Source organism: Lepus europaeus, chromosome 1 (assembly GCF_033115175.1).
Source record: "Lepus europaeus isolate LE1 chromosome 1, mLepTim1.pri, whole genome shotgun sequence".
Lineage (NCBI taxonomy): Eukaryota > Metazoa > Chordata > Mammalia > Lagomorpha > Leporidae > Lepus > Lepus europaeus.
This window is the reverse complement of record NC_084827.1, coordinates 892,893-907,120: the sequence shown is the minus strand read 5'-3', so window position 1 is coordinate 907,120 and position 14,228 is coordinate 892,893. Positions and strand designations below refer to the sequence as shown.

The 14,228-nt window shown below is 45.6% G+C and overlaps 1 protein-coding gene across 3 annotated transcripts in view; it reads right to left on the bottom strand.

Moving 5' to 3' along the window:
• IFT56 (intraflagellar transport 56) overlaps positions 1 to 14,228 on the bottom strand; it is a 96,827-nt gene that overhangs the window by 57,867 nt on the left and 24,732 nt on the right. For all 3 annotated transcript variants that reach the window (XM_062205579.1, XM_062206485.1, XM_062206864.1), the window contains 2 exons: positions 5,880 to 6,025; positions 4,941 to 5,112 (listed from right to left, as the gene is read on the bottom strand). In XM_062205579.1, the coding sequence (XP_062061563.1) occupies positions 4,941 to 5,112; positions 5,880 to 6,025 (318 nt within the window). The remainder of the gene's footprint in view (positions 1 to 4,940; positions 5,113 to 5,879; positions 6,026 to 14,228) is intronic.

The following is a 14,228-nucleotide window of genomic DNA, read 5'->3' as shown; positions in this document are numbered from 1 at the left end:
CTGAAGGGAGGAGAGAACTTCCCCTTTGCTTATGGCCCTGTCTAGATACTGACAGAGTTTGTGGACTCAAAAGGCTTCCATAGCCTTGGCAGCTGGTGACAAGAGCCTCAGGTGATCACTGACATCATAATTAAGAGTGTCAACTGGGCCGGCGCCGTGGCTCACTAGGCTAATCCTCCACCTTGCGGCGCCGGCACACCGGGTTCTAGTCCCGGTCAGGGCACCGGATTCTGTCCCAGTTGCCCCTCTTCCAGGCCAGCTCTCTGCTGTGGCCCGAGAGTGAAGTGAAGGATGGCCCAAGTGCTTGGGCCCTGCACCCAAATGGGTGACCAGGAGAAGCACCTGGCTCCTGGCTTTGGATCAGCACAATGTGCTGGCCACAGCAGCCATTGGAGGGTGAACCAACGGCAAAGGAAGACCTTTCTCTCTGTCTCTCACTATCCACTCTGCCTGTCAAAAAAAAAAAAAAAAAAAGTCTCAACTGTCAAATGAACAGGAGTCACTGTGCACTTGCTCCCCACGTAGGAGCTCTGTCCTTAATGAGTTGTACTATGAAAATTAATGGTAAAACTTATCTTCAAACAGTACTTTATACTGTGTGTGTTTGTGTAGGTGCAAACTCTTGTAATCTATACTTAGTATAGAGTTCATCTTCTGTATGTAAAGAGAATTAAAAATGAATCCTTTTTTAAAGATTTATTTATTTATTTGAAAGTCAGAGTTACACACACAGAGAGAGAGAGAGAGAGAGAGAGAGAGAGAGGGAGAGGTCTCCCTTCTGATGGTTCACTCCCCAATTGGCCTCAATGGCTGGAGTCGCACTGATCTGAAGCCAGGAGCCAGGAGCTTCTTCCAGGTCTCCCACGTGGGTGCAGGGGGTCCAAGGACTTAGGCCATCTTCCACTGCTTTCACAGGCCACAGCAGAGTACTGGATGGGAAGTGGAGCAGCCGGGACTTGAACCAGTGACCATATGGGATGCCAGCGCTTCAGGCCAGGGCATTAACCCACTGCACCACAGCGCCAGCCCCTAAAAATGAATCTAAATGGGGCTGGCGCTGTGGCGTAGCAAGTGAAGCCGCTGCCTGCGGTGCCGGCATCCCATTTGGACACCGGTTTGAGTCCCAGCTGCTCCACTTCTGATTCAGCTCTCTGCTATAGCCTGGGAAGGCAGTGGAAGATGGCTTAAATCCTTGGGCCCCTGCACCCACATGGGGGACCCAGAGGAGGCTCCTGGCTTCGGATCGGCTCAGCTCCAGCTGTTGCGGCCATTTGGGAAGTAAATCGGCAGATGGAGGACCTCTCTTTCCTTCTCTCTCTCTCTCTCTGCCTCTCTTCTCTCTGTATAACTGTGGCTTTCAAGTAAAATAAATAAATCTTTAAAAAAAATGAATCTTAATGAAGAATGGGATGGCAGAGGGAGTAGGAGGTGGGACAGGAGTGGGGGTGGGAGGGTGGATAAGGGGGAAGAACCACTATATTCTGAAAGCTGTACCTATGAAATTTATATTTAGTAAATAAAAGGTTTCTAAAAAAATAATTAAGTCAATCGTTACAGATTTTTTTTCCATACTTGCTGTGGAAGAGTAGAACCATACTGGTGTTTGTGAGATACTGAAACATATAATATATACAAGGTACAGAAGAATGCCTGATTTTAAATTCGTTAATAAAACTATCATAAATTAATACATTATATCCCATTGCTAACCAAAAAAAAGTTAAGGTACATTTGACATAGCTGCTGAAATACATTATAAAATCAATATATAAACTGCACTGACACAACTTCAAGGGAAAAAGCACACCTTTTAAAGTCGGTAAGTGTAATCTAACGCCCTGATTGGATGGTTCTAGCTTTCTGGAATTTTGGTCAACCAAGCCACCTGTATCAGACTATGGGAAGGACACATGCAGACAAAATGCAAACATTAAACAAACCGGACCTAACGTGAGAACTGGCCCACTCTCCCAGACTGACTCGGAGCCATCTCTGACCAGGGCTGCGGTTTCCAGCAGACTTGTGTGATGATGGTGTAGGGCTCACTGTTTCTGACCCCTGAACCTTCTCTGGAAGGCATCAAATATGCATGAGGTTTACTGTGAATTCCATCAGCCTATATGAGTTTCTACACTTGAGTGGTCACTTGAAGTCTGTCAAAAAGATCTGACTTTTACCAGAACCCTTTCGGGCGTTCACTTCCTGCAGGGCCAACACTGGGAATTTATCCTGACTAGAGGACAGTGTCTTCTGAGTCATGTGATTTGTTTTTGAAAATTTTCCCTTTCAGTTCCATCCCGGTCTGGTCATCCCTGAACACCATTTAATAACATTAGTCAGTTAGGTGGACACAGAGGACTCTAGCTGAAATGACCATATTCTCAAGAATGCATTTTGCATAATATATGGCCGGACTGCCCAATTGCATGGTGGGCATGGCATTTGCTTCGTCGTACCTGACCACCTGTACATGTGTGTGAGCTGTGAGAAAGCAACCTGGCCATAAGCTGTAGACACACGTTCTCCACCCTGCAGCCTCCCTCTCCCACTACTAAACACTGCTTCCCTCAGGGGCTCCATGGACTGGCAGGGTGCAGTGTGCTAACAGAGCTCCTTGCTATCGTATTTTGTCAATAAGTTTTGCTTGATATGTTAAGTTGGTGGTTTAAGCTTTCTTCTCTCCTCCATGCTGCCAATTTGGAACTACGCTTTGGGCAAGGATAGGATTTCTTAATTTTGACACATCTAGAAATTTTACTTAAATTTTGGTGGCAACTGATAGCAACTAAAGGAACAGACATGAAAGTAATTCTTAAGTGTGGCCCATTATATGGTAAACCCAGAAATATATATTTATGTCTGCAAAGGTACTTCAAAAAGTACCTTTATAGGAACTTTACTTTGGCACAAAAAGTGTTGAAATTCATACATAGTTTTACACAATAAACATTTTTCAGAAACTTTATAAAAATCTCTCATATGCATTTCACAAGTTTTTGCACCAAAATAAATTTCCCTTCCACACAACTTTTTGCACCAAAATAAACCTGCCTTTCAATCCCATTTTCCTTTCCTTAAAAAAAAATTATTGATTTGAAATGCAAAAAAAAAAAAAAAAAAAAAAAGAGAGCAAGAGACAGAATTTCCCATCTGCTAGCTCACTCTTCAAATGCCCACAACATCTGCACCAGGTCAAAGCTGGGAGCAAGGAATTCAGTCCAGGTCTCCCACGCAGGTGGCAGGCACCTCACTACATACGTCATCTCCTGCTGCTTCCCAGGGTGCTCATTAGCAAGAAGCTGGAATTTAGAGTGGACGCAGGACTGGAACCCAGCACCTCACTACGGGATGCAGTTGTCACAGTGGCATTTTAACAGCTGCACCAAACGCCTGCCCCTTCAATCCCATTTTCCATGAACATTTCCAAGTAGTCGTAAATATCTGAATACAGTACAGAACATGTTCTATATTTTAGATTTATTTATATATCTACTTATATCTATATAAGTGTGTGAAGGGAATTCAAAAAGTTTATGTAAAATGGAATTACAGGTGTTTATTTTGGTGCAAAAACATTATGAAATATATGTATAGCTTTTTTTTTTTTTTGACAGGCAGAGTGGATAGTGAGAGAGAGAGACAGAGAGAAAGGTCTTCCTTTTTGCCATTGGTTCACCCTCCAATGGCCACTGCGGCCGGCATATCGTGCTGATCCGAAGGCGTGAGCCAGGTGATTCTCCTGGTCTCCCGTGTGGGTGCAGGGCCCAAGGACTTGGGCCATCCTCCTCTGCCTTCCTGGGCCATAGCAGAGAGCTGGCCTGGAAGAGGGGCAACAGGGATAGAATCCGGTGCCCCAACCGGGACTAGAACCCGGGGTGCTGGCGCTGCAAGGCGGAGGATTAGCCTGTTAAGGCACGGCGCTGGCCGAAATATATGTATAGTTTTTTAAAACATGGATTTTCTACAAAGTTTTTGAAGACCCCTAAAATGTGTTTTGCATGTATATGCATACTTATTTATATAATGTTTAAAACATGTTATACGAAAAATTAGATGACAATGTATGGCCTGCTATGCTTTCAGCTTCCTATAAAATGAGAGCAGAAGAGCATTTATCCATAGGCTTGCCAGGGAAATTAAATAGTGGGTAAAGTGTCCTGCAGAGTGTGCGTAAGTTAGACAATTGGTAAGTATCTATACAATGTCTATCATTTTTGCCTTTTAGAGTAACCTTAAAGGGGAAGTTGAAGTGTGCAAAGCAGAGGAAGAAGGAAGTCATCCCGGGGTAAGAACGCTGCCCTGCAGAGCTCTGATGGCAGTCAGTGTGGCACTGGGAACAAACTCATCAGCTGAACTGGACAGGACGGAACTGACAGCGGCAGGAGCACTATGTGAAGGGCCACGGCAGGGGTGCGGAGCTCCTGGCCTACAGCAGCGGCACAGGAGAGGAGGAAGATGAAAGAGTTTTCTAAGATGCACAACTGGCAGGCAGTGGTGGGTCATCACATGGAAATCATGGAGCAGAGAGCAGCCAACAGCCCAGTCTCTGACGTCACTCACTCTGTGCTTGTCGGTGACATCCAACCACAGAGCCACAGCATAAGTTAGAGGAGGAAGCTGAAGCGTTTCGCTTTAAACATATATAAACTGACATAAGGCATTCAGGTAAAATCATGTACAATATATTAGACATAATATATAAATAAAATATATAAATATATATAAATAATATATAAATATATTTGGAAGCTGGTATTCTTTCTAGAATATCTGACAAAATATAAATATTTGTACAAGTAGGTTCTTGTAGCATCACACTGGCAATGACAAAGAAATTTTCATCAAGATTTACCAGTAATATAGTTTCATGAGTGACTTGGAAAATATAAAGTAATTCACACTGGAATCGAGTACATCAGAAAGCATATTTACATCACTACCTCAGCTGCCTTGCCGTTGTAAAGGCGAAAATGATTACAGGCCTTCAGGTTGAGTGCGATGGTGCTGTCGGGAATCTGCTGCAGGTAGACAGCCAGGACTTCCTGAGAGACATCGTAGTAGTCCAGCTTGTAGTAGCAGAGGGCCACATAAACGTTGAGCGCAAGGTACTCCCTACCAGATCAGAGAGTTCAGGGTTACGGTCTGTCTACTGCACAGAAACGCTATCAAACTAAATTCAAATGGACAAGGCAAAGGAAGCTCCTGAATCGGCCTCGTGAAGAAAGCAGGCGACAGTCAGCCCTCTGCACTGGAATGTGTGAGTCTCTGAGTCTGAGGAGCAGAGGAGGGTACCTAGAGGGGAGCGGCAAAGACGGCGAGGCGGCTTGATGCGGGAACGAGCAGGGGAAGGAGGCCGCGAAGGCAAGGCGGAGGAAAGGAGCCGAGTGGACGAGGCATTTTGCAGACAACAGTGGAAAGACACCCGGTCAGTGATAAGCTGGGCTGTTATTTCTTCAGAGTGCTCTGTTGCTAATCTTGTCAGCAAGCTACCCACACGATATTGAGAATGATACATTCACATCACACCTTTTCAACAGGGGCAAAGTTGGTTCTTATGCAGAAGTGAGAAAATTATTTTACATGAAAGGCACAAATATGGATTAGGACATAAACAGATAAATACACATATTACATGTATGTATAAAAATTCCATGGGAAGGCAATTAGGGGAAAAATTATCTAAAAATGCCCCTAACAACGAAAAGGTAGGAAAAAACCTGATATAGATAATATATAAGTAGTTCTTAATCCTACCACATTATCAACTAAACATATGTAAACACTTTGTGGTACCAGATCCAAAGGACACTAGGTCCTCAAACCAGACAGAAGAAACCAACAAAAGGAAAGGGGCCCAACAGGCATACAAGCACACCGACCTGTTATCTAGCAGGATTCGCTTATATATGTCAATGGCTTCCTGGTAATGAGAGCGCATATAGTGGATTGACGCCAAACTGAGTTGATCTTCTGTGATATCCTGAAGATTCTGATGAAAGTTCATCAATTTTTTTTCATCATTAAACTGAAATCGTGAGAAGGGAAAACACATGGAAAGACTCACATTAGTGTGCAATGAGACAATGAACACCGATTGATGAGATCTGAACCCTTCTTTCTCCTTCAGCTACTGTGTCCACCCTGTCCCCATTCCTTGGGTTCCTGTTCTTATTGCCTCTCCCTCAGAGAGAGCGCCAACAGTGTCTGGAGCCACAGCCTCGACTGACAGTTCCTGAGCTCTGGTTAACTACTTTGACACCTGGACTTTCTTGTTTTTCTCTTTCTTTATATTTTCTTCCCTTTCCTTTTTTTTCTATAGCTCTTTACTCTTAACTTTAATATGTTATATCTGTTCCTTCTTTTCTCTTTCTCTTTGATGGACAATATGAAATCAAAATGTGTTTCTCAGGATGTAATTTGGCAGATAAAATTCTTACAATGTTCTCATCTTCTATCTTGTGCTTATACACTGTTGTTGGTTGTTGTTTTAGGTTGTCAGAATTCCATTTCTATCTTTTTTAATATTTATTTATTTGAATGGCAGAGTTACACAGAGAGAGGGAGAGACAGAGAAGAGAGAGATATTCTATCTGCTGGTTCACTCCCCAACTGCCCACAAAAGCCAGAGTTTGGCCAAGCCAAAGCCAGGAGCCAGGATTTTCCTCCAGGTTTCTCATCTGGGTGGCAGGAGTCCAAGCACTTGGGCCATCCTTTGCTGCTCTCCTGGGCACATCAGCAGGGAGCTGGATTAGAAGTGGAGCAGCTAGGACTTGAACCAGTGCCCCTATGGAATGCTGGTAGGGCAGACGGTAGCTTAACCTGCTACCACACAGCACCGCCCCCTACCCCTTTTCAATATTGTATGCTTCTTTTCTTTTCTTTTTTTTTTTTTTTCTTTGACAGGCGGAGTGGACAGTGAGAGAGAGACAGAGAGAAAGCTCCTCCTTTTGCCGTTGGTTCACCCTCCAATGGCCGCCGCGGTAGCGCGCTGCGGCTGGCGCACCGCGCTGTTCCGATGGCAGGAGCCAGGTGATTCTCCTGGTCTCCCATGGGGTGCAGAGCCCAAGCACTTGGGCCATCCTCCACTGCACTCCCTGGCCACAGCAGAGAGCTGGCCTGGAAGAGGGGCAACCGGGACAGGATCGGTGCCCCGACCGGGACTAGAACCTGGTGTGCCGGCGCCGCAAGGCGGAGGATTAGCCTGTTGAGCCACAGCGCCGGCTGCTTATTTTCTTAAATTGTAACCACAAGTAATAGCTGCTGTGGCATAGACATGGGGTAGAATAGATAATTTTTTTTCTTTTTTTATTATTTTATTTTATTTTTTATTTTTGACAGGCAGAGTGGATAGTGAGAGAGAGAGACAGAAAGAAAGGTCTTCCTTTGCAGTTGGTTCACCCTCCAATGGCCACCAAGGCGGGCACACTGAGGCCGGCACACCGCGCTGATCCCAAGGCAGGAGCCAGGTGCTTCTCCTGGTCTCCCATGGGGTGCAGGGCCCAAGGACTTGGGCCATCCTCCACTGCACTCCCGGGCCATAACAGAGAGCTGGCCTGGAAGAGGGGCAACCAGGACAGAATCCGGAGCCCCGACTGGGACTAGAATCCAGTGTGCCGGCGCCGCAAGGTGGAGGATTAGCCTGTTGAGCCCCGGCGCCGGCAGAATAGATAAATTTTTAGCAGTAATCCTTAATCTTTGAAATGCTCACTCCTGCCTGGTAGAGATGGGTTTATTAGCTTAAAATATTTTTTTAAAGAATCTGCTCAAAAAAAACAAAATCCTGATCACTGACATTTCAGACAATTTTTATGAGTTATTTAAATCTTTTCTCGATGAGAGGCCTCCAAGTCTTCCTTGGAAAGGTTTCTATTGAGTCTAACCTTTCTTATCCACCTACACTTTGGTTAACTGGTAATAAGCATCAAGAAAAAATAAGTTCCAAATATTACTATTTCACTGGGCATAAAAATTGGAAACAATCCAAATGGACAACAGGAATGATTAGGTCAATTATGGCCCATCTAAAGGAAACACTTTGAGGACACTAAAACACAAGGCAGGCTGGTGCCGCAGTGCACTAGGCTAATCCTCCACCTGCGATGCCGGCACCACGGGGTTCTAGTCCTGGTCGGGGTGCCGGATTCTGTCCCGGTTGCCTCTCTTCCAGGCCAGCTCTCTGCTATGGCCCGGGAAGGCAGTGGAGGATGGCCCAAGTCCTTGGGTCCTGCACCCCATGGGAGACCAGGAGAAGCACCTGGCTCCTGGCTTTGGATTGGTGCAGTGTGCCGGCCGCAACACACCGGCTGTAGTGGCCCCTTGGGGGGGTGAACCAACGGAAAAAGGAAGACCTTTCTCTCTGTATCTGTCTCTCTCTAACTCCGCCTGTCAAAAAAAAAAAAAAGAAGAAAAAAATGTTAGGGGCAGGTGTCGTGGTGCAGCAGGTCAAGCCAGGGGTTGGGATGCTGCATCCCATACTGGAGTGGTTTGTATTAGCTGCTCTGCTTCTTATTCAGCTTCCTGCTATTGCACCTGGGAAGTAGCAGATGACAACTCAAGCACTTGAAATCCTGTCACTCAGGTGGGAGACAGATGGAGCTCCTGGCTCCTGGCTCCTGGCTCCAGCCTGGCCCAGCCCTGGCTGTTAGATCATTGGGGTGAACGGAAGATGGAAAATGCCCTTTCTCTCTTTCTCTATCACTCTTCCAAATAAATAAATAAATAAATAAATAAATAAAAATAAATAATTTTTTAAAATTAAAATGTTATAAACAGCATAGGATGAGGGAAAAATAGAGAAAATCTATCCAATCTAAAGGTGGTATCTTCACTTAGCTTCAACCAACTATTCCATTTAGAAATATGAAGTCAGTGTTTTTTTAAACCTTCTAATTATTGTTTGTGTGACATTTTTTAGACTTTGGAACACTGATTTAGAAACACAGCTGTGGTCCATTTTAGACCTCTGAACAACCATTTACAGTCTCTTCTATAGAATACATAGTGGCATGGCCGGCGCCGCGGCTCAACAGGCTAATCCTCCGCCTGCGGCGCCGGCACCACGGGGTTCTAGTCCCGGTCGGGGTGCCGGATTCTGTCCCGGTTGCCCCTCTTCCAGGCCAGCTCTCTGCTGTGGCCCGGGAGTGCAGTGGAGGATGGCCCAAGTGCTTGGACCCTGCACCCGCATGGGAGACCAGGAGAATCACCTGGCTCCTGCCTTCGGATCAGCGCGGTGCGCCAGCCGCAGCGGCCATTGGAGGGTGAACCAATGGCAAAGGAAGACCTTTCTCTCTGTCTCTCTCTCTCACTGTCCACTCTGCCTGTCAAAAAAAAAAAAAAAGAATACCTAGTGGCACAGAAATATGTTCATGATATACTTTTTAAGTGGAAAAACTTGGCTATAAAACAATGAGTATATACTATGATCCAAATTGGTTATATAAATAAGCAAGGTTATCCCTTGTTATCTGCAGGTCATTGGTTCCAGGACCTCCTACTCCCACCCCCAAGATATCAAAATCAGAGAATGAGAGCATTGCAGGCACAGAAAGCCAAGACCTGCATGAAGGATCTCTGTGAGTAAGACCCCAGTGGAAAGAAGAGGCCATCAAAGGATGAGGTACTTTTCTCTGAATTCACTTTGCTTATGGCCCTGGCTAAATATGGTTGGAGTTTGGGAACTCAAGAGGTTTCCATAGCTTTGGCAGCCCATGTCAAGAGCCTCGGGTGATCACTGACATCATAAATAAAGAGTGTCGATTGTTAAATCAACAACAGGGGTCACTGTGCACCTGCTCCCCATGTAGGACCTCTGTCCTTAATGTGTTGTACTATGAGTATTAATGGCAAAACTTGTCTTCAAACAGTACTTTACACTTTGTGTGTCTGTGTGGGTACAAACTGTTGAAAATTTTACTTAGTATAAAGTTGGTCTTCTGTATATAAAGTTAATTAAAAATGAACCTTAATAAAGAATGGGATGGGAGAGGGAGTAGAAAGTGGGACAGGAGTAGGAGTGGGGAGATGGAGTCTCCCATGTGGGAGACCCAGAAGAAGCTCTTGGCTCCTAGCTTCAGATCAGCCCAGCTCTAGCCGTTGTGGCCACTGAAGGGGGTAAACCAGAGCATGGAAGATCTCTCTGTCTCTGTCTCTCTCTGCACCTTTAAAATAAATAAATAAATATTTTAAAAATATAAAATAAGCACTATGAATCTATGTGGTATAAATAAAAGGAAAAGCACGGCTAGCAACATCATGATAAAAGTGCCAAAAAACAAAATGCATAAATCTTAAAACTATGTAAAAAAATATTGTCAAAGGAGCAACACTAAGATTGGTACTGACTATGGAACCTAAAAAGCAATCAACATTTTTACAATGCCAAAGGAAAACAGCTGCTTATCTAGAATTCTATACGTAGGAAGAAATCCTTGACCAGCTATGGGAGGGCGTCTGGCACAGCAGTCACGCCAGTGCTTGGAAGGCTGCATCCCATCCCGAGTGCCTAGCCCAAGCCCCAGCTGCTCTGTTTTGATCCGGTTTCCTGTCACTGCACACACTGGTTCAAGCACTGAGGCCGTGGTCACCTATATGAGACCCAGATGGAATTCTGGGCTCCTAGCCTTGGCCTGGCTCAGCCCTGGCTGCTGCAAGCATTTGGGAAGTGAATCTGTGGGTGGAAGATCTCTGTCTGTCTGTCTGTCTGTCTACCTTTCAAACAAAATGAAAATAGAAAAAAATTTTTTAGTATTTTATTTTTATTTATTTGAAAGGCAGAGTTAGAGAGAGAGAGAGAGCAGGAAAGACAGAGGTCTTCCATCTGCTATTTCACTCCCCAAATGACCACAATGGCTGGAGTTGCACTGGTCAGAAGCCAAGAGCCAGGGCTTCCTCTGGGCCTCCCGTGAGAGCGAGGGCCCAACAGCAGGTGCATCCTCCATCACGCTCCCAGGTGCACTTCAAGGAGCAGCCAGGACTAAAATCAGCAGGATGTTGGCACTGTAGGCTGCAGCCTTTACCTGCTATACCACAAATATTTAAAATACTGAAGTACAGGGCCGGTACGCTGGTGTAACAGGGTAAGCCCTTGTCTGCAGTGCTGGCATCCCACATGAGATGGTTTGAGTCTTGCTGCTCCTCTTATGGTCCAGCTCTCTGCTAATGGCCTGGGAAACCAGTGGATGATGGCCCAAGGCGCGTGGGCCCCTGCACCAGAGTGGGAGACAGGGAGGAAGCTCCTGGCTTCAAATCAGTTCAGCTCCGGCCATTGTGGCCCTCTGGGGAGTGAATCAGTAGACTGAAGACCTCTCTCTCTGTCTCTCCTTCTGTCTGTCTGCAATTCAGCCTCTCAAATAAATAAATAAAAATCTTTAAAGAAATGAAGTATAGACATTTATAGACAAAAAGAAAATAATCCATCACCATTAAAGAAAATTCTTCAAACAGAAGGAAAATTATTCTAGAAGGAATCCCAAATATGCAGGCAGAAATGAAGGGCCAGGGAAAGGATAAATACGGCTAAGTACACCAACTGCATAAAACAACAGCACAGTAGCTTGTGGAGTTAGAAATCTATAGAGGATCAAGACACATGTCAAATTTGCATTAAGGATGTATAGGAATACATGATTTTAAATGACAGAAAGTCCATTAATTATCTGGGAACTGCTAGGAGTATTAACTAATATTAAACTTTAATATGTAAGACACATTCTATGGTAACTACTAAAATAATATTAAAAGTATGCAAATGGGTAATTGGCAGGCCAATGGAGGGGAAATCGGGAATTTAAAAAAAAAACAATCCGAGGGGCCAGCACTGTGGTGCAGTGGGTTAAAGCCCTGTCCTGAAGCACCGGCATCTCAGGTTCTAGCCCCGGCTGCTCCTCTTTCGATCCAGCTCTCTGCTATGACCTAGGAAAACAGTAGAAGATGATTCAAGTCTTTGGGCCCCTGAACCCACATGGAAGACCTCAAAGAAGCTCCTGACTTCAGAATGACTCAACTCCAGCTGTTGCAGCCATTTGAGGAGTGAACCAATGGATGGAAGACCTCTCTCTCTCCATGTCTCTACCTTTCTCTTTAACTCTGTCTTCCAAATAAATAAAAATAAATATTTTTAAAAAGTTTAAAAACAATCCAAATGAAGACAAAAAATAGGAGAGACAAGAAGAGAACAAGGGCAAGTTGGGACCAAAAGAAAAAACTGATGGCATTTATGGAGTTGACTATATTAAACATACATTAAACTCAGTCAATGGACTAACAGTAGAATTTTTTAAAAATTAAGATTGGCCGGCGCCGTGGCTTAACAGGCTAATCCTCCGCCTTGCGGCGTTGGAAAACCGGGTTCTAGTCCCGGTTGGGGCGCCAGATTCTGTCCCGGTTGCCCCTCTTCCAGGCCAGCTCTCTGCTATGGCCCGGGAAGGCAGTGGAGGATGGCCCAAATGCTTGGGTCCTGCACCCGCATGGGGGACCAGGAGAAGCACCTGGCTCCTGGCTTCGGATCAGCGAGATGCGCCGGCCACAGCGGCCATTGGAGGGTGAACCAACGGTAAAAGGAAGACCTTTCTCTCTGTCTGTCTCTCTCACTATCCACTCTGCCTGTCAAAAAAAAAAAAAAAAGATTTATAACTGGATTGAAAGTCCACACAAAACTCATTTATATGCTGTTTACAAGAGACACAGTTTAGGGGCTGGCATTGTGGTAGTGGGCAAAGCTGCCACCTGCAACTCTGGCCTCCCAAATGGGCGTCAGTGGTGTCCTGGCTGCTCTGCTTCCGATCCATCTCCCTGCTAATGGCCTGGGGAAAGCCCCGGAAGATGGCCCAAGTCCTTGGGCCTCTGCACCCACATAGGAGACCTGGATGGAGTTTCTGATTCCTGGTTTCAGCTTGGCCCAGCCCTGCTGTGGCCATTTGGGGAGTGAATCAACAGATGAAAGACCTCTCTGTAACTCTGACTTTCAAATAAATAAATCAATCTAAAAAAGAGAGACAGTTTAAATGTAAGAACACAGAACGGCAGAAAGTAAAAGAATAGAGGCAAACTAATCAGAAGAGCTGTTGCAGCCACACAAACACAACAAAGATGATTTTTTTTTTTTTTGACAGGCAGAGTGGACAGTGAGAGAGAGAGAGAGACAGAGAGAAAGGTCTTCCTTTGCCGTTGGTTCACCCTCCAATGGCCACCACGGCCGGCGTGCTGCAGCCGGCGCACCGCGCTGATCCGATGGCAGGAGCCAGGTGCTTTTCCTGGTCTCCCATGTGGGTGCAGGGCCCAAGCACTTGGGCCATCCTCCACTGCACTCCCTGGCTACAGCAGAGAGCTGGCCTGGAAGAGGGGCAACCGGGACAGAATCCGGTGCCTCGACCGGGACTAGAACCCGGTGTGCCGGCGCTGCAAGGCGGAGGATTAGCCTGTTGAGCCACGGCGCCGGCAAAGATGAATTTTTTAGAGACAAAGAGAGGTTATTCTATGATATAAATTTTTCAATCCATTAGGAAGACATAATTCTAGATTCACGTGTACTAAATGACAGTCTGAAAAACATATAAAACAAAAATTGACAGAACTAAAAAAGACAGAGACAAATAGTTGTAGCATGGATTCTTCTTACATGTTTAGCTATTTATCTGAAAGGCAGAGAGAAACAGGAACAGGCAGACAGACGAAGACTTCTCCCATCCACTGGTTTACTCCCCAAATGTCCGCAGGTTTAGGCCAGGTCAGAGCCAGGACCAAAAACTCAATCCAGGTCTCCCAGGTGTGGCAGGGACCCACAGACTTGAGCCACCTGCTGCCTCTCAGCGTGCGCATTAGCAGACAGCTGGAATCCAGAGTGGAGCCGGGGGACGAGCACTGCGCTGCAGTGGACTAAGCCACTGTCTGCAGCACCAGCATCCCATACTGGTGCCAGTTCAAGTCCTGGCTGCTCCACTTCTGATCCAGCTCCCTGCTAATGCACCTCGGAAAGCAGTGGAGGATGGTCCAAGTCTTGAGCCCCTGCACCTATGTGGGAGACCTGGATGAGGCTCCTAGTTTCTAGTTTCGGTCTACTCAGTCCCGGCCATTGTACCATTTGGGAAGCAAACCAGCGAATGGAAGATCCTTGTCTCTGTCTCTCTCTTTCTCTCTTTGCGTAGCTCTACCTTTCAAATAAATAAAATAAATCTTGAAAGAAAAAAAAAAAAAAAGGGCAGCTGGGACTCAAACCTGGTACTCCAATATGG